At 39.7% G+C, this 22779-nt stretch overlaps 1 protein-coding gene across 16 annotated transcripts in view; it reads left to right on the forward strand.

Annotated features, from left to right (window-relative positions):
- INO80D (INO80 complex subunit D) overlaps positions 1-22779 on the forward strand; it is a 67661-nt gene that overhangs the window by 30047 nt on the left and 14835 nt on the right. For all 16 annotated transcript variants that reach the window (XM_081813794.1, XM_081813797.1, XM_081813791.1 and 13 more), the window contains 5 exons: positions 579-687; positions 10196-10420; positions 15382-15491; positions 17531-17664; positions 22372-22589. In XM_081813794.1, coding sequence (XP_081669920.1) covers positions 579-687; positions 10196-10420; positions 15382-15491; positions 17531-17664; positions 22372-22589 — 796 coding nt within the window. The remainder of the gene's footprint in view (positions 1-578; positions 688-10195; positions 10421-15381; positions 15492-17530; positions 17665-22371; positions 22590-22779) is intronic.

Raw genomic sequence — 22779 nt, forward strand, 5'->3', positions numbered from 1 at the left:
TTTTTTTTTTAAAGATTTTATTTATTTATTTGAGAGAGAGAATGAGATAGAGACAGAGAGCATGAGAGAGGGGAGGGTCAGAGGGAGAAGCAGACTCCCCGCTGAGTGGGGAGCCCGATGCAGGACTCGATCCCGGGACTCCAGGATCATGACCTGAGCCGAAGGCAGTCGCTTAACCAACTGAGCCACCCAGGCGCCCCTTGACTTCTTTCTTACCTAAACATACATTAGCCTTGTTTTATGTTTTTCTGACATTATGTATGATGTTTAATGTATGGTGTTTTGGTGGGGGGAAGGACTGGAATCTCTGCTTATGTTTCTGCTCCATTTGTGAAGAGTCTGACGAAGAAGTTCATCCTTGGAATATAGCTTTTTTTTGTTACAGTGTCATTATTTTAAACCTGAGTGTATGTCATACATCATTATTAATATTTTTGTCAGAATAGAGAGGCATTTATTCATACAGTGATGATAGTATGTGCTATAAGTTTTGGGTTATGCATTTTTGGTAGCTTTTTTTCTAAATTTTAAATAAAACATTTTTTTTTTAACTTGCAATATCTTCTCACATGTCCCAGGTTTGGACTGGTCCGAAGAGAGCGGGGAGGAACTAGAGGACTCAGAGCAGGCCTCGCCATACCAGGTGGCATGGTCCATCCGAGAAACCCTCAGATATGAAAGACACACGTAAGTCTTCCTTTTTGTTTTCATTCTTCAGTTACCCCTGTAGTGACCTGATGTTTCACTCTATATGCTAATGTTCTTTTATCTCATTGGATCTAGTTTTATTGTAATGGAGGTAAAAGAGATTCCACTTGGGAAGAAATGTACTATATAAAGCTACTTTTCAGTTTTCTTGGTAAATTTGTTTCTGTACCTTTCCCATTTATCACTGAAGGAACCAATTGGAATGGAATTTAGGATGAAAAGGAACCTTCCAGATTACCTAGTCCCATCCCCTCATTTTACAGAGGAGGAGACCAAGGCCCAGGCAAGCTAAGGAACTGGCCTGAGGTCCCAGGGCTTCTCAGAGTTCCGCTGCCTGACTTATCTGGATCCTCTTTGGCCTGATCCCTGCAGTAGCTGGGAACAGTTTATTTCAGCTCTGTCTTCTACAAGATTGATCCATTCTTTAATCTTCCTTAAGCACCGAGTATTTCTAATGTGCTAAAATGGTTTTCAAGATAATCTCATTAGAGGTTCTTGGTATCTGCGTTCAGAAAGCTGTAGATTGATTAATGCACAGGACAGTGAGAAAGCTCTTTCTGTTTCAGGGGACTGCTTTAGGGATTCACTTAGTACAGTGGGGCCATTCCGAGATAGATCCCTGTCTGTGGAGCCAAAAGATGGCTCTCAGACTCAGCTAATTTTTTTCTTTTTTTTAAGTATTGTGGTTTGAATAGATGTTTGACAAGATAGAGGGGAGACCAGCTATCTGCCCCAGGCCGACTCCTAGACTCTCACAGTATCGTTGTATGGACATATATTCTCTAGAACCTGGTTTTCTGGTTTATAGGCTTAAAATATGATTTGTTAGTACACCCAGAGGTGATTAGGCTCAGGGAACTGATTCTCTAGAGTCTAATGTATAAACCAAAATGCCAGTTTAAAGTGAGAAATAATCATTAAATAGTACAAATGTTCACTAAGCAAAACTACATGGGGAGCTTATTTGGGCCTGGAAGGAGAGTTAGTTGGATTTATTAATGGCCAGTTGTCCTGGCCTCCCCTATCTCCTAGATAGGATTGGAGAATGCTGTAGTTTTCTTCTCTCTCCCAGGTTCCATTTTATATATCATTCAAGACTGCTTCCTTACCATTAGCATATTCTTTTTTTCAGATAAAGTACAGTTGAACTTAATACTCTGACAGTTACAGATAGTATCAGTCATGCTTCCTCGGGTGGATGTTCATGTCAGCTTAACTTGATTTGGGATATTTTGAGTTAATTTTACAAATTGCTATAAATGAGGTAGCATAAGTAAATGCTTAAGCACAATACCTGGTACCTGGGCAATGAATGATAAATGATAGTGAAGATTCCTGTTGGAATTCTCAGATTCTTTTGGAAGAAAAACTGATAGTAGTCTGATCATCATTCTGTGCTGCCCGTCCACCTGCTTCCCCCCAAACCTGCTTTCCATGAGTTTTCTTGCTAAACCAGGATTATGCTTGAAGAAATTTTAGGGAGAAAGTTTGGCCTTTTTTTTTTTTTTAAGTAAGCTTTATGCCCTGCAAGGGACTTGAATTCACGACTCAGATAGAGAGTCACATGTTCTACTGAGCCACGCAGGTACCCCTGGCCTTGTTTTGGGAAAGATTTCTTGGTTACTTAGTTTAGCTGTATATGCATGTGCTGAAGGAGATCTCGCAGGCTCCTACTTATATCTCAAGAGCAGAAATAAGTTGGTTTCTTAAATGTATTATTACTTTTTTTTAAGATTTTATTTATTCATGAGAGAGAGGCAGAGGGAAAAGCAGGCTCCCCATGGAGCAGGGAGCCAGATGCAGGGCTTGATCCCAGGACCCCGGGACCACGACCTGAGCCAAAGGCAGGTGCCCAACCGACTGAGTCACCCAGGCGCCCCTTAAATGTATTATTAACAGTAATTACTCCTAGTAACTGCTTACCTTTTCATATTCCTTTTTTTTTTTTTTAAAGATTTTATTTATTTATTTGACAGAGAGAGACATAGCGAGAGAGGGAACACAAGCAGGGGGAGTGGGAGAGGGAGAAGCAGGCTTCCCGAGGAGCAGGGAGCCCGATGCGGGGCTCGATCCCAGGACCCTGGGATCATGACCTGAGCCGAAGGCAGACACCTAACGACTGAGCCACCCAGGCGCACCCCTTTTCATATTCCTAATTGTGTCTTTGATAGAGAACATTTCTTGATTTTATTAAAGATTTATTTATTTTTATTTTTTATTTTTTTTTTTTTAGATTTTATTTATTTGAGAGGAGAGAGAGAGAGCATGCGCAAGCATGAGCACTGGGGAGGGACAGAGGCAGAGGGAGAAGCAGGCTCCTGGCTGACCAGGGAGCCCAATGCAGGACTCAATCCCAGGCCCCTGGGATCATGACCTGAGCCGAAGGCAGACACTTAACCAACTGAGCCACTCAGGAACCCAGATTTATTTATTTTTATTTTATTTATACAGATTTTATTTATCTGACAGAGAGAGACACAGCGAGAGAGGGAACACAAGCAGGGGGAGTGAGAGAGGGAGAAGGCTTCCTGCTGAGCAGGGAGCCCGATGCAGGGCTCAATCCCAGGACCCCGAGATCATGACCTGAGCCGAAGGCAGACGCTTAGCGATTGAGCCACCCAGGCGCCCCTATTTATTTTTAGAGAGAGAGCGCGCATGAGAGTGAGTGGGGGCAGGGACAGGGGGAGAGAATCTTAGAGCAGATTCCACGCTGAGCCTGATGCAGGGCTCCATCCCATAACCCATGAGATCATGACCTGAACCAAAACCAGGAGTCAGAAGCTTAACCAACTGAGCCATCTAGGCACCCCCCAGTTCTTACTTTTATTGTATGCATGTATGTATGTATTTATTTATTTATTTTTTAAGATTTTATTTATTCACTTGACAGAGAGATAGCAAGAGCAGGAACACAAGCAGGGGGAGTGGGAGAGGGAGAAGCAGGCTTCCCGCTGAGCAGAGAGCCCGATGTGGGGCTCGATCCCAGGACCCTGGGATCATGACCTGAGCCCAAAGCAGACACTTAACAACTGAGCCACCCAGGCGCCCCCCAGTTCTTAATTTTAACGAGTACAGTTTATTGGTCTTCTTCTTAATGGGTAATGTATTTGTGACCCATTTAAGAAATCATTACTTACCCCACAGCTTCACAGTCAGAAGCTATTCTCTAATACTCTTTTTTAGAAGCCTTATTGTTTTCCTGACAGTCTTTGTGGAAATTTATTTTTGTATAATTTGTATATAATGTGAGGTGCAGTGCTAAGGATCATTTTTTTCTGCGTGGATCTTCTATTTAACCAACACTATTGAAAACACTGTTGATCTTGCATTGGAACCCTTGGCATGTATGTGTATGTCTCTTTGTTCATTTTCTGTTCTTTTTCATTGGTCTTTTTAAAGAACAAGCTTTTAGTTTCATTGATTCTCTTTTAGCTTTATTTCATTGCTTTCTGTTCTTATCTCTATAATTTCCTTCTGTTATGTTCTTCTATTCTTTCCTTCTTTGTTTTGGATACACTTGTTTGTCTTTTTCAAGTTTTTAAGGTGATAGCTTAAACCTGGGATCTTCCTTGTTTTCTGATATAGACACTTGATGCTATACATTTCCATCTACATATGTTATAATCCCTGTAATACATTGCTATTGTTCAAGCAGTTATCTTTTAAGACGATTTAAAAGAAAAATAATCTTTTGTATTTACCCACGTAATTTCTAGGTTTTTTTTTCTTTGAATAGTTCCATATTTCCATCTGATGTTATTTTCTTTCTGTATGAATGGTTCACTTTAACATTTCTTTTAGTGCCACCCTTCTGGTGATGAATTCTTTTAGCTTTTATGTCTGAAAAATTTTATCGAGGTATAATTGACTATGCCTTTTTGGCTTGGGGGGGGTGAGGAGTGCAGAGGGAGAGGGAGCCTGGCGTGGAGACTCGATCTCACAACCCTGAGAGATTATGACCTGAGCTAAAATCAAGGGTTGGATGCTTAATTGACTGAGCCACCCAGGCACCCCATGCCTTTTTTTTTTTTTTTAATTGAAGTAAAGTCAACACACAATGTTGCATTAGTTTCAGGTATATAACACAGTGATTTGACAAGTCTATATGTTATGCTCTGTTCACCACAAGTGTAGCTCCCATCTGTCACCATACAACCCTAATACCATTGACTATATTCCCTATGCTGTACCTTTTATTCCCATGACTTACTGCATAACTGGAAGTCTGCACCTCCCTCTTGTCTTTACCCCATTTTGCCCATCTCTCTACCCCCATCCCCTCTGGCAACCACCAGTTTGTCCTCTGTGTTTATGGGTCTGTTTCTGCTTTGTTTTGTTTTTTTTAGATTCCACATATAAGTGAAATCATATGGTATTTATCTTCTCTGACTTATTTCCCTTAGTATAATACCCTTTAGGTCCATCCATGTTTCAAGGATGTATGCCTTCATTTTTGAAAGATATTTTTGCTGGCATAAAATCCTAGGTTGGCAGTTTTTCTTTCAGTACTTAAGGATGTTGCTCACATGTCTTGCATTATTTCCAATGAGAAGTCAACTGTCCTTCACATATTTGGCCCAAGGAACATTATGTGTCTTTTTTTTCTCTGTTAAGATTTTTCTCTTTATCAGTAATTTTAAACCATTTGTGTAGTTCATTTTCTTTATGTTTCTTGTGCTTGGGGTGCATTGACTTTTTGAATCTGTAAGTTTATAATTTTCATGAAATTTAGAAAAATTTTACCCTAGTTTTCTTCAATTATTTTTCTTCCCCCTTCCATTTGAGAGACTTAGTTACACATATTTTAGGCTGCTTGAAATTACTCCACAGCTTATTGATGTTCCATTCACTTTTTTCCTCTCTGTGTTTCAGTTTGGAAAGTTCCTATTGCTGTCTTCAGGTTAATTAATCTTTTGTGGCATCTAACCAGCCATCAATCCCATTCAGTCCATTTTTCGTATTAGACATTGTATTTTTCATCTCTAGAAGTTTGTTTTGGGTCTTCTAAATTATTGTCCATGTCTTTCCTTGTCGTGATCATGATTACCTTCTCAAAAATGTGAAATATGGTTGTAATAACTGTTCTTTGATTCTTGGTTTACTAATTATGTCATCTGTATCATTTCTAGATCTGTTTCTATTGATTGATTTTTCTCCTTCTTAGGGGTCCTAGTTTCCTGTTTCTTTGAATGTCTGATAATTTTTTATTAGATGCCAGGCATGGTTAATTTTACTTACCTTGATTCTGGTATTTTGTCTTCCTTTAAGATCTTCGTCTGGGGACATAGTTATGTTACTTTGAAACAGCTTTTGAGGCTTGCTTTTTAAACTTCGTGAAATGGGGCCATGGCAGCCTTTAATTGAGGGCTCATTTACCCCCATTAGTGAGGCAGTCTGCTCCTGAGTGGTCTACCCAGTGCCCTGCAGATTGCACGTTTTTCCCCTTGGGTGGTGGGACCAGAAACTACGCCTGCCCTGTGTGAGCTGCTGGAACTTCTCTGGCCTTCTCTTTTCAGATTCTTTTTGGGTATTCTTCCACACCCTTGCACTGATCAGTACTCAAGTGAAAAACTGAGAGGAACCCTCTGTAGATCTTCATAGTGCTTCTGTCTGTGCACCTCTCTGCTCCCCAGTACTCTGTCCTAATTCCAGCATTTCTGGGTTAGTTATATGTAGATGAGCACGCCAAATAAATATCTTGTCTCTGCAATATAATTGTGAGGTATGGGCTAGAGAACAGACTTGTGTCTTCAGTATTTAAGTGATGTTGAAGTTTTGAAAATGAAGAATTTTCATACATGATGTGAGGATTGGGAAGAGAAAGAAGAAAGAAGAAAATGAGGAAAATAACAGGAGGAAGCAAGGAAATAGAAAGTTTGAAGATGAAAGGAAAAGAAGAATAAAGTTTTTTGCAGAAGAGAGGTCTAGTAAGATCAGATTGAAAAATAATTGTTGCATTCCTACATTAATTAACCCAGATTGGGTATTTCTTTTTTATACGCTGCTAGATTCAACTTATTAATATTTTTTGCCTTTGAGATCGTTAATAAGATTTTCCTTTTGTCCTATTGTCCTTGTTAATAAGTTTTTGGTGTCAAGTTTAGGTTAGCTTTATTAAAAGAATATTCCCTTGGGGCACCTGAGTGGCTCAGTCGGTTAATTGTCAGACTTTTGATTACGGCTCAAGTCATGATCTTGGCGTCATGGGATTGAGCCCTGCATTGGGCTCCATGCTCAGTGTGGAGTCAACTGGAGATTCTCCCTCTGCCCCTCCTGCTTGTGTGCTTGATCTCTCTCTAAAATAAGTAAATAAAATCTTAAAAAAAAAAAGAATATTCCCCTCTTTCCTGATATCTGGGATATTTTGTGTGTGATTGGAATTATTATTATTATTATTATTTTTTTTATTGCTAGAGCTCATGGTAAAGCTATTTAGGCCAGGAGTTTTTTGCATGTGTGTATTTAATAAGTGATTTAATTTTAGTTAATGGATATAGGTTATTAGATGGATATAGGTTATTATCTAATAATAATACCTGTACTTATATTGTGATTTTAAATAGGTCATTTCTTTTCATTCTCTTCACAACTTTGGGAGCTGGGTGAGCCAGCTCTTTGATTTCACAGGTGAAGAAAGCCACATACTGAGAATGCAGTAGGTGGCAGGCCTGTCTCTGCTGGTAAATAATGGCCGCTGGCCTTTCTGTGCCCGGAATGACACTCTTCCTCCACAGCCAGGTGTGAAACACGAGGGTTAGAACATCTTGGAAGTGGGAGGCATGTTGGAGATTTTCTGGTTAAGGACCATGCTGGGGATGGCCCGTGGACCTGTGCAGGTCTGCAAACTACTTGTCACTGGCCCACAACAAGTCAGCATGGAACTTCTGATAAGCTTTGAAAAAAAATTTTTTTTTTTAAAGATTTTATTTATTTATTTGAGACAGAGAGAATGAGAGACAGAGAGCAGGAGAGGGAGGAGGGTCAGAGGGAGAAGCAGACTCCCCGCCGAGCAAGGAGCCCGATGTGGGACTCCATCCAGGGACTCCAGGATCATGACCTGAGCCGAAGGCAGTCGCTTAACCAACTGAGCCACCCAGGCGCCCCAAGCTTTGAAAATTTTTATTTTAATGATGAAACATCCCTCAACATCCAGGTGCATCTGTCCATTCATTGTCAACTTGAGAACTGCTGATCTGGTCTGTCCTCCCCGCCATAACAGAGTCTTTTCAAATAATAGCTTTGGCAAGTGATTATCTACCTGAGCTTAACTCTCCCTTTAAGACTTGCAGTTTCTCCTCTCTTTCTTTTTTCTATTAATAGCCCTTCCATTCTCCTCTTATGCAAGTTCAAAGTCATTGAGTCATTATTGACTTTCTTATCCTTCATATCCAGTCACCAAATTGAGTTAATTCTTTTGTGATAATGGGCCTTACAGGTCTCATTCTTTCTATTATCTCCGTGGCCTTTTACTTATAGGCCCTCCCCTGTCCCTCAGTTGCTAGTTGTTGGCTATGGAATCTGTATTCCTTCCCTCGCTGTGCTCCTGCTTATCGTTTCTAACGGTTTTTCCCACTGCTGCCTTCGATACCTCATCTGTACTTTACATTCTTTACATCTGAAATGGAATTTATTTCCTGCCCCAGATCTGCTCGTGTTCCTCTTCCCTGGGCTTCGCTGAGGGAAGGGGCCGCGCGACTGTTGTCCCTCGCACCCTCCCTTCCCAGTTGACGGAGGTCTGCCTTTCATGCGTGCAGGATCTCTTTCCTCTCCTGCAGTCCCGCTGCCGCCGTCCTGGTGTGGGTTCTTGTTACCTGTTACCTGGAGTGTTTTAATAATTTCCTCCCTGCCTTCTGCCCTGTCTCTTCCCATTTCTGCCTGCTGACGGTGTAACCTTTCTCATGCACGGCTCTATTATTGTTGCCTATTTTCTTCAAACTCTACGAGGTTCTTCACTGCCAGTAGAATCTAGTGTTTAGGTTTAGAAAGTTGGCCTCATCCCCTGTGTATGCCACATCTTCGCCAAAGTGAGCTACTTAGTACTTGCTGTTCTCTGTCCTGTCCATCTCTGAAGCCTGACTTGTATTCCTTTATCCTGGCGAGGTACCCTTTTTTTTCCTCTTCAAATTCTACCCTTTCTTCACGGTTCAGTTCTGTTGGCATCTCCTCTGTGAAGCCTCTCATCCAGCAATCTTGCTAGTGAACTTTAATAGCACTTTAGCCGTATCTAGACCTCTCGATGTTCTCTGCCTCACATTGAAGATATTTATAGTACCTACCGGCTCGACTAGAACTCCCAAATGAAAACCTGCTATGGGACTTCAGGGAACAATTCAGAATAAAGATTCCTGGGCCCCATTCCATGGAAATTCTGGTTCAGTAGATCTAGGGTAGGTCTTGGGATCTCAAATTGTGAAAAACTCCTAGATTTTTCTAATTGAAGGTCAGATACTTGAATCATTGGTCAGCCTGCCCCATGGTTTTAGTTACTGATTCGATTATCTTGTGAGTTAACTTTGGGGATGTGTTTATCTTGTCTAAACTGCATTGCAAACTGCTCAAATTATTTTCTCCTTTATAGGACTCAACGTAATAGACATATAGCAAATGTTGAATGTCAAATAAATGAAAAGATTGAAGTGAGATCCTTCAATTGGTATATTTGTAGTAGCTACTATACTGAAGAGAACATGTTTCTTAGGACTTATTTCTTAGACCAGAAATTTGCAAAGTAGGGATTCCTGGCTGGCTAAGTCTGTTAAAGTGTCTGCCTTTGTTTGGCTCAGGTCATGATCCTGGAGTCCTGGGATTGAGCTCAGTGGGGAGTCTGCTTCTCCCTCTCCCTCTGCCCTTCCCCCCCACTCGTGTTCTCTCTCGCTTGCTTTGCTCTCTCTCTCAAATTTTTTTAAAAACCTTTTAAAAAAAGGATATCTCCTGTGTTAAAAGAAAATAATAAAAAATACTGTAGAATGATCGTGACCCCTACAATTAACATTCTGTAAGTGCTTAGCAAGGGGAGTGAAAACCAGTACATCTAAAAGGGCAGGTCTTTGATAAGGCACTCTTGGAATTCACTGCTCTATTTCTGGTATGACCTATCTTTTATGAAATTATGCTTAGTGTTTCCTCATAACTGCCATGTCATTTACTCAGTCGTTTTAGTTAAGCAAAGGTAAAGAAACTGTTTTCTTCCCGAGAACCCCTAGTCACTTAAAATTTAGAAGACCCTGATGCATTCTGTCTAACTCTTGACATGCTGAGAAGGTGAAGCATCTGAAAGCACTGGGTGGCGTCTACTGCCTTATTTATTGTCGAAATATTGTATTTACTTTCAGCTCTACTGGAATTCTCTAATTTTGTGAAGTATGTGCTCACCTGCCCCAAATGTGGACCCTTGTGCATCCGAGTAGCTCATTGACCCGCTTTGCCCCGTCTCTAAACCGAGCCTGACGTTTAATCAGTTTCTCCCTTCTCTTTGTGCACTTTCCAGGTCAGATGACGATGATACGGAGAGTAGGAGCTCCAGGGTGACCCAACTTTGCACTTACTTTCAGCAGAAATATAAGCACCTCTGCCGCCTGGAGCGGGCAGAATCTCGTCAAAAGAAATGCCGGCACACGTTTAGGAAAGCCTTGCTGCAGGCGGCCAGCCGAGAGCCGGAGTGTACTGGTCAGTTAATGCAGGAACTGCAGAGAGCTGCATGCAGCCGAACCAGGTGAGAGCCCCGGGCAGCCACCTGGTCCTCAGCCACCTGTCTCTCTTTTGTCTGTGTTTTGACAGGATAGTTGCAGCACAGTGGGCAGTGGGCATTTAAGCCTGAAATTTTGAAGCGTTGCATTTTGCTTTTGCTGCTCAGATAAAGTTTTGCATCACGTGGCGAGAGAACATCGCCACGAGCTGTCTAAAAGCATTGCTGTTCGTTTGCCAGAACTTGACTAGAATTTACACCATAAAGTATTTGAGAATGCTACCTGCCTTAAAAAAAAAACAAAAACCAGTGCTTAGAAATTTCATGTACTTAAAAGTGATATTTGCCGTTTTTTTTACTATAGAAATAGTATTTTACATTTTTTACTTAATATTTTTTAAAAATTTTCTTTCCAGCGTATTTTCTGTTGATATTTCCATTATCCCACATATTAGGTCTTCAGAATACTTTATTACATTGCATTTCTTCGGGGGAAAACTTTTCTTTTTATATTATAGTCCAGGTATTTGCTTATTGTAAATTTGAAAAACATAGGAAAGGGGGGGATTTCCATAATATCACCATGCACAGAACAGAGAATGAGCACTGTGAACATTCTGATTGTTTCCTTGTAGTCTATTTTCTTTGTGTGTGTGCGTGTGCACATGTGTGTGTATGAAATCTCCAGTGAGCCATGTATTTGTATTAAAGCAAAATTGAGATCATGCCATGTGTATATTTTATTTCCTACCTTTTTTCCATGGAACATTGGATTATGACCATTTTCTCATGACACTAATTCTTTAAAACATGGCTTTTAATGGCTTTGTAATATGGATGTCAGTCCTTGGACTTTTTCTGGTTTTTATATGTATTTAAGTAAAACTGGGTCTATATTGTTTAAGAGCTGTGTGTCCAATTTTTTTCCCTTAAAAATAAATCATTGCCATTCCCCTATGTTCTTAAAAATTGTTTTGAAAACATGGTTTATAATGCGTGCGTACTATTTTATTGACAGAAAGTCCATAAATTGGACATGTGGAAGTTATCTGATGTTTCAATGAAGAAATTGTGGTGTTATTATCATTTCAGAAATTAGTTTAGGTGGTGAAAACTTATCATAATTACTTATTTAGGTTATATACCTTCTAAAAATACTAGCTCAAGTGGCGCCTGGGTGGCTCAGTCTGTTAAACGTCTGCCTTAAGGAAATAATTTTCAAATTTAGAAGGCATAGTTTTGTTTTGTTTTTTTTTTAAAGATTTTATTTATTTATTTGACAGAGAGTTAGCGAGAGCAGGAACACAAGCCAGGGAGTGGGAGAGGGAGAAAAGCAGGCTTCCCGCCGAGCAGGGAGCCCGATGCAGGGAGCCCGATGCGGGGCTCGATCCCAGGACCCTGGGATCATGACCTGAGCCGAAAGCAGACGCTTAATGACTGAGCCACCCAGGCGTCCCGAAGGCATAGTTTTTTTTGTTTGTTTGTTTTTAAGATTTTATCTATTTGAGAGAGAGCACAAACGGAGAGGAGGGGCAGAGGGAGAGGGAGAAGCAGGCTCGCCGCTGAGCAGGGAGTCCAATGCAAGGCTGGATCCCAGGACCCCGAAATCATGACCTGAGCCAAAGGCCGGTGCTTAACTGACTGAGACACCCAGGCGCCCTGGAAGGCATAGTTTTTTATGGAGTTTATTATTTCACAATTTTTAGTTACTGTTTTTTTTCAGATAACAACCTTGAGATACACACACACATTTTTATGAGTTTATATAACAAAATATTAGCAGTGGCTATCTCTAGAGGATGGGATTATTGATAAATTAAGGTTTAAAAAATTAGTATTACGTATATTCTAATTTTTCTATAGTGATCGTGAGTCACTGAGGAAAAAAGGAGTTTAAAATAAAACTAAAAAAAAAAAAATCTTTTGCTTTATAGCCTGATCATATTTTTTACATACCCATATATTTTTTGAAATTTCATTTTACTTTAATGTATTTTGGTTTTCGTTATATTTGTTATAAAAAAAATAACTGATTTTTCAATTGCATATATCAGAAAGATAGTATGCCCATGAGAGTTTTCTGCTGCTTGGGATATTTAGAGTTGTTTGAAACTTTGTATGTGTGTCTAATACACCCACATTAATGACTGCTGCCTGCAGCATATTACCTCACTCTTAGAGCCCCGACTCCTGTGTAGGGGGGAAGGTAGGGTCTGTTTTAGAACATCCTTTAAGTCTTAAGTTACTAGAGACTTAACTTTTCTCAGAGAAACATTCCCAGTGTTCCACTGTTAGGTCCCCCGATTATGTATGTGTATTGTGCTCCATACTCTGCTTCATTGTGGAATTGTATACTAATATTTCTGTCAGGCTAGACAGTCTCTTTTTTTAAGATTTTATTTATTTTGAGATCGAGAGCACAAGCGGGCAGGGGGAGGGCAGAGGGAGAGGGAGAAGCAGACTTCCTGCTGAGCAGGGAGCCTGACACAGGGTTGGATCCCAGGACCCTGAGATCATGACCTGAGGCGGAGGCAGACACTTAACCGATAGATCCACCCAGGCGCCCCAAGCTAGACAGTCATTTTTGTGAGGGCAGGAACAATGTACATTTTGTTCATAAATCTCCGGTATTGATGAACGAATGGATAGAATTAAACAAGTGAAGAGACGTCTGTTCTCTATTTGTTGAAAGAATTCACTTGGTTTGACAAAGGTTTTAAAATAATGATATCTAACATTTGCATTAGATAATGCTTTCAAGTGTACGATTTCAGTGGAGACTTTAGTTTTGTCCAGCAATGAAACAATCTATATGTGTAGAGTGTTACATATATATATATATTATTATGACCTTGTCAAAGATGTAAGTAAGGACTGTACTCTGAGTTTGGGACAATTCGATATTTGTGTAGAAAACTGTATTTATCTATGATTTTTAACTGGCAGAATCAACCCCCCCCTTTTTTTTTTCAAAACATTTCCCAAACCACCATTAGTGATTTTTTTTTTTAAATTTCATGATAATTAAATATTACTAAACAAATACCAAGATGAACTCTAATATTCAGTTCTCAAATTTATTTGATGTCATTTGTTTATGTCACTCATGATTAGTAAAAAGTTTATTGCTCAGTGCCTCACTGATAATCCTTTAACAATGAGCCATAATCAATTGTTGGTGATTGGTAGTTTACTACTTTACATTATATTTTAGGGTCACAAAAATCAGCTGTCAGTTGGATAATGCCCACTATTGGATGTTTTTGCTTTCAAAGACTAGTTCCACAAAGACATTTAAAAAGTTGCTTTTAAATGTTTTAGAGGTTAAAACTTTAATGGCTGCCTTTTAATATAGGTATCCTTTAACATACAGTTTGGATCTAAACTGAGTAACATTATTCTTTCTCATCTAATAGCTTTGTCGTATATATTGGTGAATATATGGAATAAACCACTGAAATAGCTTAACTACGTAGACTCACATCTAAGTATCTTGTAGCCGACAATCCTACAGAGACTAGTTTTTGTGTAGAAACTTTATTGTAAAAGGGGGATCTAATAATACAAAAGGGAAGCTTGTAGTAGGTGTTTTCACATTAAAAACATCAAAATGTTTTGGTAATTCTCCCTTTGTTTTATTGGGATTATTCGGATAATACAAATCTGTCTAACATCAGGCATTTTTACCTTAATTATCCAGGGAGGTATTGAAATTTTGACTTTGAGTTTATTTTACTGTTTAAGAGATAGATGGATGAGTTGGAACGTATCACCAATTTTACAAAATGAAACCGGGCCCTTCGAAGTCTAGGATAAAGGAAAACGAGGGAATGTGTGGTACTCAAGGCTTGGTAAATAGCTGAGCAGATTCTTGAAGTGTTCCACAAAAATAATCCATTCAGTATAGAGAATTGCTTTCTATTTAAATCTAGACCAAGAGAATTGGGGTAAGCTGCCGAAATAGTACAGCTTCATTTATTTGAAACTGTGTATCCTTTTTACAGACCTAAGTTAATGGCCCGCTTCCCCACTCTTGTGATTCTGACACATCTTGCAGAACCTTAATTAAAGCAGCTTCGATGGCAGCACCTGGTTCTCTATTTGCATGGATTGTTTATAGGAAAGTTAGAGTAGAAATTTTACTTAGATTTTCTGTAAATTCATATGTAATTTGGGTTCTGTATGACCTTCTAATTAGTATAAATCCTATTGAAGTCCTTAGAAACAATTCAAAAGAATTTTATTTTTAATGCGTGATGTGTGATTCAGTATATTATGTAGATTCTTTTTCTACCCTCAGATAGGTGTAAAGTCCTACCAGTTTGTGATGCTTCAGAGAATCAAATTACACAGGACAGTTTTTGTACTTCTAAGAACTTGAATATTATTTATTTTTATTTTTTAATGTTTGTTTAAAACTATGGAAACATCCACAAAATAATAAAATGAATACTTGTTATAGAGAGAGTGGGAACTGGCAAATTGGGATAAGGGTAGGTAGAAAGGAGACTCTTTTTTTAAATTTTACTTATTTTAAATCTCTTTCTTTGTTTTTGGGTTTTTTAAAAAGTATTTGTGTGTTTGTGTGTGTGAGAGAGGGAGAGAGCACAAGCAGAGGGAGAAGCAGACTCCCCGCCAATCAGGGAGTCCAATGCAGGAGGGACTTGATCCCAGGACCCTAGGATCATGACCTGAGCTGAAGGCAGACGCTTAACCCACTGAGCCACCCAGGTGTCCCAAAAGGAACCAAAATATCACTTAAAAAGAAAAAACAGGCATAGTTGAAATCAATTATAATACAGTTACTTGTTTTGTCAGTAGATTGAGGAAATACTGGAACTTGTCGTTGTACCTGATGGTTACCTTTTATTTAAAGAATGTAGAAAGGTGAAATGTTGGTGTTATAACCTGCCCGCCTAGTGTTGAAAAGTTGCCCTGGGTCTTTAAAGCATTTTTTAGAAATTAATGTTGTCTCTTTGCTTTCTTAGCATAAGCCGGACCAAGTTGAGGGAGGCGGAGCCAGCAGCGTGCAGTGGAACCGTGAAGGGTGAACGGTGCCCTAACAAAGCCCTTCCATTCACCAGACATTGTTTCCAGCGTATCCTCTTAACTGAATTGAGTGTGCATTGAAAAGTATTAACTCATTTGGGGCTAGTATTTCATTCTTAAGCCAAGTGGATGACTTTTGAAATCCTAACATTTCATGTTTATAATTTTTATATAACTTTTCATTTTCATGATGTCTTCTGAATAATTTTTTTTCCACTTCTATCATTGTGATTCTCTATTCAAGAATTATATCAGAATCTGCAAAATTGATAGCAAGTAGCAGATTCTTCTGGTGGCCGTCAATTAAAAGAAATCTGGTTCTTATGTGGTTCTGTGTAGCTTCTAGGAAGCAACTATAACACTCATTGATGGAGAAGTCAAATCATATTATTCAAAAACTGATTTTAGTCTTCCAGGAAAGTTACAGTTTTACAGTGTGCCTTTTGCTCTGGGAATAATTTGCTATTTGTATTGAGCATAGTGCTGATTTGAAATGAGAGACAGATAAACATCACTGACTAGGAAAGAAGATACATTAAGACAATATACTTGAGGAAAACCTGTGGTAAAGGGCTTCAGGCTGGTTATGAAATCTTACTACTCTCACTTTTATTAAGCATTTAAAATTGAGTAGCATTTAAAAAATTTATATAGTAGCAATTACTTGCTCTTCTTTATTGTCTTTGACTTTTTGCCCTCCTTTCTATTCCTGGCATTAAATTTCCACAACTTTTTCAGCAGCACTTTCTATGCAGTAAAGGTTTTATAAATAGCTTTAACTATTAGAGTATAAAGGAAAAACAGAAAGGTACTTCTTTGACAGGTATGAAGTACGAGTTCAGGAAATGTCGCTAGGGGCTAAAAGTTTGGACATTTAAAAATGTTGATGAAGTAAAGCTGATGTTCCAGTTTTAATGATAAAGTTTTGATCAAAAAGTAATTCTTCGTAAGTTCTAAGTAAGAGTTTTGTGTTGGAAATGAAAAATCAAATTTGGATAGGTGAGGTTTTTTGTTTTTTGTTTTTTGTTTTTTTACTGTGTTCGAAAGTCACTTTGTTTTTTATTTATTTATTTATTTATTTAAAGATTTTTTTTTTTTTTTTTTTTTTATTCATGAGAGAGAGAGGCAGAGGGAGAAGCAGGCTCCCAAGGAGCAGAGAGCCCGATGCGGGACTCGATCCCAGGACTCTGGGATCATGACCTGAGCCGAAGGCAGACGCTCAACCATCTGAGCCACCCAGGCACCCACTTTATTTTTTTTTTTTTTAAGATTATTTATTTATTTATTTGACAGAGAAAGACACAGCGAGAGAGGGAACACAAGCCAGGGGAGTGGGAGAGGGAGAAGCGGGCTTCCCGAGGAGTAGGGAGCCCGATGCGGGACTCGATTCCAGGACCCTGAGATCATGACCTGAGCTGAAGGCAGACGCTTAACGACTGAGCCACCCAGGCACCCTGGATAGATGAGTTTTTATAAGTACATCTTAAAATTTTTATTCTTCTTGATGTGGATTATATGTGAAAATTTTCCTTAAAAGAAAGTGTTTTTTTCTAACCATTGTAGTGGGACTTCTAGGAGTTTTAGTGTGTTAAGAAGGAAACAACCCTGCTTTTTCCAAATAACAAAAATCAGAATGTCCGTAAAGGAGACTCCTATTAGGAGACCTTTAGCAAAATAGACTCCTTTAGAAGTATCTTCTGATAAATTCAGCAATTATCATTTCCTATATCAGTATTTGGCTTGGTTCTTCAGCTTTTATGGATAAGAAAATTTATTAGTAAACACAAATAAGGGAAGAAGCAGATTTTTTTTCTTAAAGACTAAAGTATTTAGAGAGAGAGTGCGTGCGTGCATGCAGTGAGGGAGAGGGCAAAGGAGAGAGAATCTCAAGCAGACTCCCCACTGAGCACGGAGCCCCGTACGGGGCTCGATCCCATGACCCTGAGACCACAACCTGAGCCAAAACTAAGAGTTGGGCGCTTAACCAACTGTGCCCCCAAGGGGGTCCAGAGTGGATTTTATATAAAAATTGAAAACTTAAATAATTTGAGTTTCAGTGTATTATATTCCTAACTTTGAAAACCACAGATATCCTCTTGAACCGCTCTCAGCAGCTTTTCTCAAGTTGCACGGCCAAGTTTGCAGACGGACAGCAGTGCTCTGTGCCCGTGTTCGACATTACACACCAGACCCCTCTGTGTGAAGAACATGCCAAAAAAATGGTGAGTTCACATTTTATTTTCTGCAGCAGAGACTTTCAAATGGACAGCAATCCATAGTAGAAAGTATCTGTTGACTTAGTACAAACTGTGTGTGTATGTAAATATATGTTAATATATAAATATGTATATAAATATTAATATAATATATAGATATATATGTGCTGGTCATGATCCACTGAATTAATTTCATAGCTAATTTAAAAAAAAACTGTTCTAGAAGGTATTTAGTAGTTACTTACATATGGTTATTTTGTTATCTATCCCTATTCTATACCTCCCTTCTCCTTAAGGTACATTTTCTTGTACTTAACAGATTATTCAAGCTTTCTTTGCCCCATTTATCTAGATTTTTGCTTTTTTATATACAATTCTGTGAATGTCTTAGATATTTGATGACATTTCAGCCACAAGCCAATGTTTTCTGTAATTAAGTGCATTTTTATTGTTTTTACCCAGATACTTGGCTGAGTTCGGCTCTTTGCTAGGTAGTATGTAAGGTATATGTATTAAAAAGCTGAATAAGACCAATCTTTCCCTCTGTAAGCATTTTGTAGTTCTAAGGGTGCACCAGGGTAACTGCATGGCCATTGGACCAGGACTTAATAATAAAAGGCTGTGATCCTGGTGTTGCCACCAGCAAAATGTGTAGCAAGGACTGTTTTAAGTTAAAAATCCCAGCTGAGTGTAGCAAACATTTGTAGCCATCAGTCCACAGTGAGAGGCTCACACTGGATGATAAAAACCATACAAATCTCTTGGCTCTGTGTTCAAACGTTCTTGAATCCAAGCACGTAGTACCAGCTTGGCTACTACCATTCTAGCCTCAGTTGTCCTCACCTTTGCCTGGATGACTCTGATAGTCTCCTAATTGGTCCCCCTTGCTCTAGCCGTGCCCCCTACCCCCAGACGTATTGTTCACATAGCAGCTAGAGTAGGCTGTATGGGCTCCACTCCCTTTGAGTTCACGTGCCGTAAAATTCACTCCTTTTGCTCCACAGTTCTCTGAGTTTGACAATACACACAGTCCTGTAACCACTGACGTAATCAAGATACGCCATTAACCCCCCACATTCTCTTGTGTTATCCCCAGCCCCTGCAGACTACCCCTCCCTCTGTCTCCACTGAAGTCTTCCTGCCCCTACAATTTTACATTTTCCAGAATGTCTTATAATTGGAATCCTACAGTATATGGCCATCTCAGCAGGCCTTTGAGAATATACATGTGATCGTTTTAGTTTCCTGGTCAGAACCTTCCAGTGGCTTTCCATCATAGCCTGAATCAAATCCAGGATTCTCACCCTGGCCTACAAGACTTGCTGATCTGGTCTTTGCAGTCTCTCCAGCTGCATATAGTACCCCCTTCACTTTCAGAGTTCTAGCAACATCAGCCTTCTTGCTGCTGCTTCAGCACTCGAAGCTTGCTCGCACCTCATGGGCTTTGTGCTTGTTTGTCCCTTTTCCTCCATTTCTGCAGGCCTCACTCCTTCATTCAGGTTTCCGATCAGATGTCACTTCATCAAAGAAGTCTTCCACCTCCTCTCCACCCCTGTCATTTTTTATCCTCAAAACTCTACCTTGTTTTTCTTCCTAACAGTGATATCAGCCTGATACTATATTATCTATTAATTAGTTTGTTTATTGCCAGTATTCCTCTACTAGAATGTCAATTTGACAAAGGCAGGAACATTTTTTGTTCATTGCTATATCCCCAGTGCTTAGAACAAAGATGCTCAGTAAGTCATTGTTGAATAACAGTTGGGCACATGGCTGGGAAAGGTTGAAATTCGAAATTAGGTTCAGCCACTGGACAGAACAGCCATTGGTAGAAGCAGCTCAAGCTACAGGAAGTCCAGGCTGATACACAGAACTTGGTATTCGATGAGTATGAACCCATACGACAGATGGTAAGTTAGTAAATGCAGTGTCCTGGCATGTAAGTAGGAGACAGTGAGCAAGTTGGGAGTGAATAGTGTAGGCAATGGATGGATGGCATGAGGAAAGCCTCTAGGGCCTGGAGGCACCAGTGCTCCGGAGGAGCTCTGTAGGGGACTACCAAGAGCCCACAGGGCCTCAGGCGGGGGCAGCTCTGTGTGGAGTACCTGGCACATGACCAACAACATTGTTGGGCTATAAGGCATAAACTTAGGAGGATAAGACATACACCTAGAACCAGAACTAGGTGGTACCGGAGTGTCTTACAAGTAGGACATGTAGATCTTGGGCTACATAACCTTTCTCCTGCCTAACATCCACACTGGTCCTAGGGGGAGAGCCTCGGGTGGATGCCCAGCACCCTGGTGGGTACCAGTGGTTGCTCAGACACTGTTTGTTGAATTAAATAGCTGATAATAATAAAAGTAGACCTCAAGTATTGAGCCAAAGAACTACAGATGCTGGGAAACAGCCTTTCTTTTTTTGTTTGTTTCATAAATTTATACATTTGTGACTTGAGTCTGTAATTTAGATCCAAGTATTTGGCTAGTATTAAACTTCTTTTGCATTTCCTGAATTGATATTTTTTTTTTTTTTTTAAGATTTTATTTATTTATTTGACAGAGAGATAGACAGAAGAGCACAAGCAGAGGGAGTGGCAGAGGGAGAGGGAGAAGCAGGCTCTGCACTGAGCAGGGAACCCGATGCGGGACTTGATCCCAGGACCCTGAGATCATGACCTGAGCCGAAGGCAGATGCTTAACCATCTGAGCCACCCAGGCGCCCCTCCTGAATTGATAATTTAATTTTATTCTTTCTTGTCTTGAATTTGTTTGCTAGTATTAATAACTAGTCTTAGTTATTAGTTTTCAAATACTTTGTAGTCATTTTATGTGTTTAGTTACTAGTTATTAATGAATTCACTAAATCAAAAGTGACATCAATTGTAAAAACCACAATTGTTTTATATACCACCAAGAAATTTAAAAAATGGGGCACGGTGCATTTCTTACCACTTACAATTTTTGTTTTATATTTATCAAAATAGCTTCTTTAGACTTAATCAGGCATAGATTTTTATCTTTTCTAAAGCTCCTGGTTTCCGCTGAATTACTTGACGCGGGAAAGGCAGTGTTTTCTGTGTACATCAACTGTAACACAGTTTACTTCGTGGTTGTGTTCCTTTCTCATTTGGTTGTTGCTTTACAAAAAAAAAGGAATTGTGGTCAGATCTTCAATAATGAGTATTTGCTTCACTAATGACAGTTGTATATGCTGCTTCTCTTTGTGCTTTCGCACACTCCGCTTTTCCTCTTCGTGTAAAACCAATAACACACATCCCTCGACTCAAAACAGCAACAGTACCAAGAACATACGCACATCTGTAGGCATCGCCAACTATCATGACCATCACCAGGCCAACAGCAGTTGTAAGATGGACCTCAATTACAGAGATGCTACAATGTGTAACTTGGAACTAATGAAACACAGTATTCAGATTGAAGGGTGGCCACTGAAGAAGGCTGGTTATATGGTCAATTTCTTGTTCTTCCTGGCTGGTTCTTCCTCTCTCTGCTCACTTAATTGGAACAGTTTTATAACACTGAAGTCCCACGGTCTCTCTTTACCTGTCTCCCTGGCCTGGGTCAATGACTGGAAGGACTTCTACTGTGTCATGATTTCTGAGGCTACATCTCCACCCCATTCTTTATCCCTTATACCGTTTTCTCCTATCTCCTGGGACATCTTCATACCTCAAATTGTGAGCCAAACTGAATTCTTTAACTTTTCTTCTGAATCCTTATTCTGCTGTGTGCTCTGTTCCAACTAATGATATCATCTAACAGTCAACCCTAGAAACCCTAGAGGCGTCTTCGACTGCTCTCTTCCCTTCATCCTCACCACATCCAAGGAGCTGTCAAATCTTGAGAATTCTGTCCCTACAGGGCCTTGCTTTTCCATTCCCACTCATATCGCCTTAGTCGTTTACCTTGTATTGACTGTTGAAGTAGCCCTCTGATTGGAAATAATGCCTCCACTTACCTTTTGTCTGTCCCTTTACCTTGCTACCAGCCTAGTTACTCCTTTCAAAACATGTCAAGTTGTGTTAATCCTTTCATCAAAAATCATTTCACATTGCCTCTAAGATGAAGTTGAAAATCCTTAACAGGGTATTCAAAGTCATATACGATGTGGTCCTAAACTTTACAGCTTACTTTCATATTCCATCCTCCATACGCCACACCCCAAGCACCAGTCATACCTGGTTATTTGCTGTTCTTTTTGTCTTGTTTGTGCCATTTCCTTTTAATCAAGCAAAACTACAAATAATTGATTTTCCTTTTGTGTACCCATAAAAGGTCATTATTACCCTATTATCTCTGTACTGTATTTATGTATACTTGTATTCATGTTTTTCCTATGAAGAGTAAGTTCTTTGAGAGTGCAATTACATTTCATTCATTATATTTTTATACTACAGCACCTATCCCGATGTCTTTTTTTTCCCCCCCTGTCCCTTCTACCACCTGCACCACCCCCTTGGCCTGCCATGGTCTCACAGTATGGGATGAACTGTACGTATATATTGAATTGATTTGAATTAAACTAAAAAATGAAGTCTTTATTCATTTATTCATTGCTCTGCATAGTTGTAGGCATGCAGTATGCTTTAGGCATTCCATAGAATGTTAAGAGATATATTTTTTTTCAGGTAGCTGTTAGGTTTTTCCTAAACAGTCTCAGTTTAAAAGTACCCATTTATTCATTCCGAAGGATAATTTCTTGAGAGGAGATAGCTCCCGTAAAGTTCAGCACCAGCAGCAGAGGAAACCCAGGAAAAAAACCAAGCCTCCTGCACTTACCAAAAAACACAAGAAGAAGAGAAGGCGTGGGCCTCGTCGACCCCAAAAACCCATTCCCCCTGCAGTACCCCAAGGGAACCTCAGCATGCCCACCAGCGTCTCACTGCCAGTGGAGGTTGCTCAGATCCGGTCAGTGACGGTGCCAAAGCTTACGTTTCCTTTCTGTGTTCGATGGTTCTCAGAACATCTAGCTTGCGTTCTTCTCTAGCGTTGCGGCCGGCCTCCAGAAGCCATTTCGATAAATCAGCCTAGGCTTTGTAGATTTCAGTGTAATTTTTACCCAGTACTTGACTGAGTGAGATCTGAAATAAAGCTTTTG

Source organism: Leptonychotes weddellii, chromosome 3 (genome assembly GCF_054177405.1).
Source record: "Leptonychotes weddellii isolate Sample4059 chromosome 3, ASM5417740v2, whole genome shotgun sequence".
In the NCBI taxonomy this organism is placed as follows: Eukaryota; Metazoa; Chordata; class Mammalia; order Carnivora; family Phocidae; genus Leptonychotes; species Leptonychotes weddellii.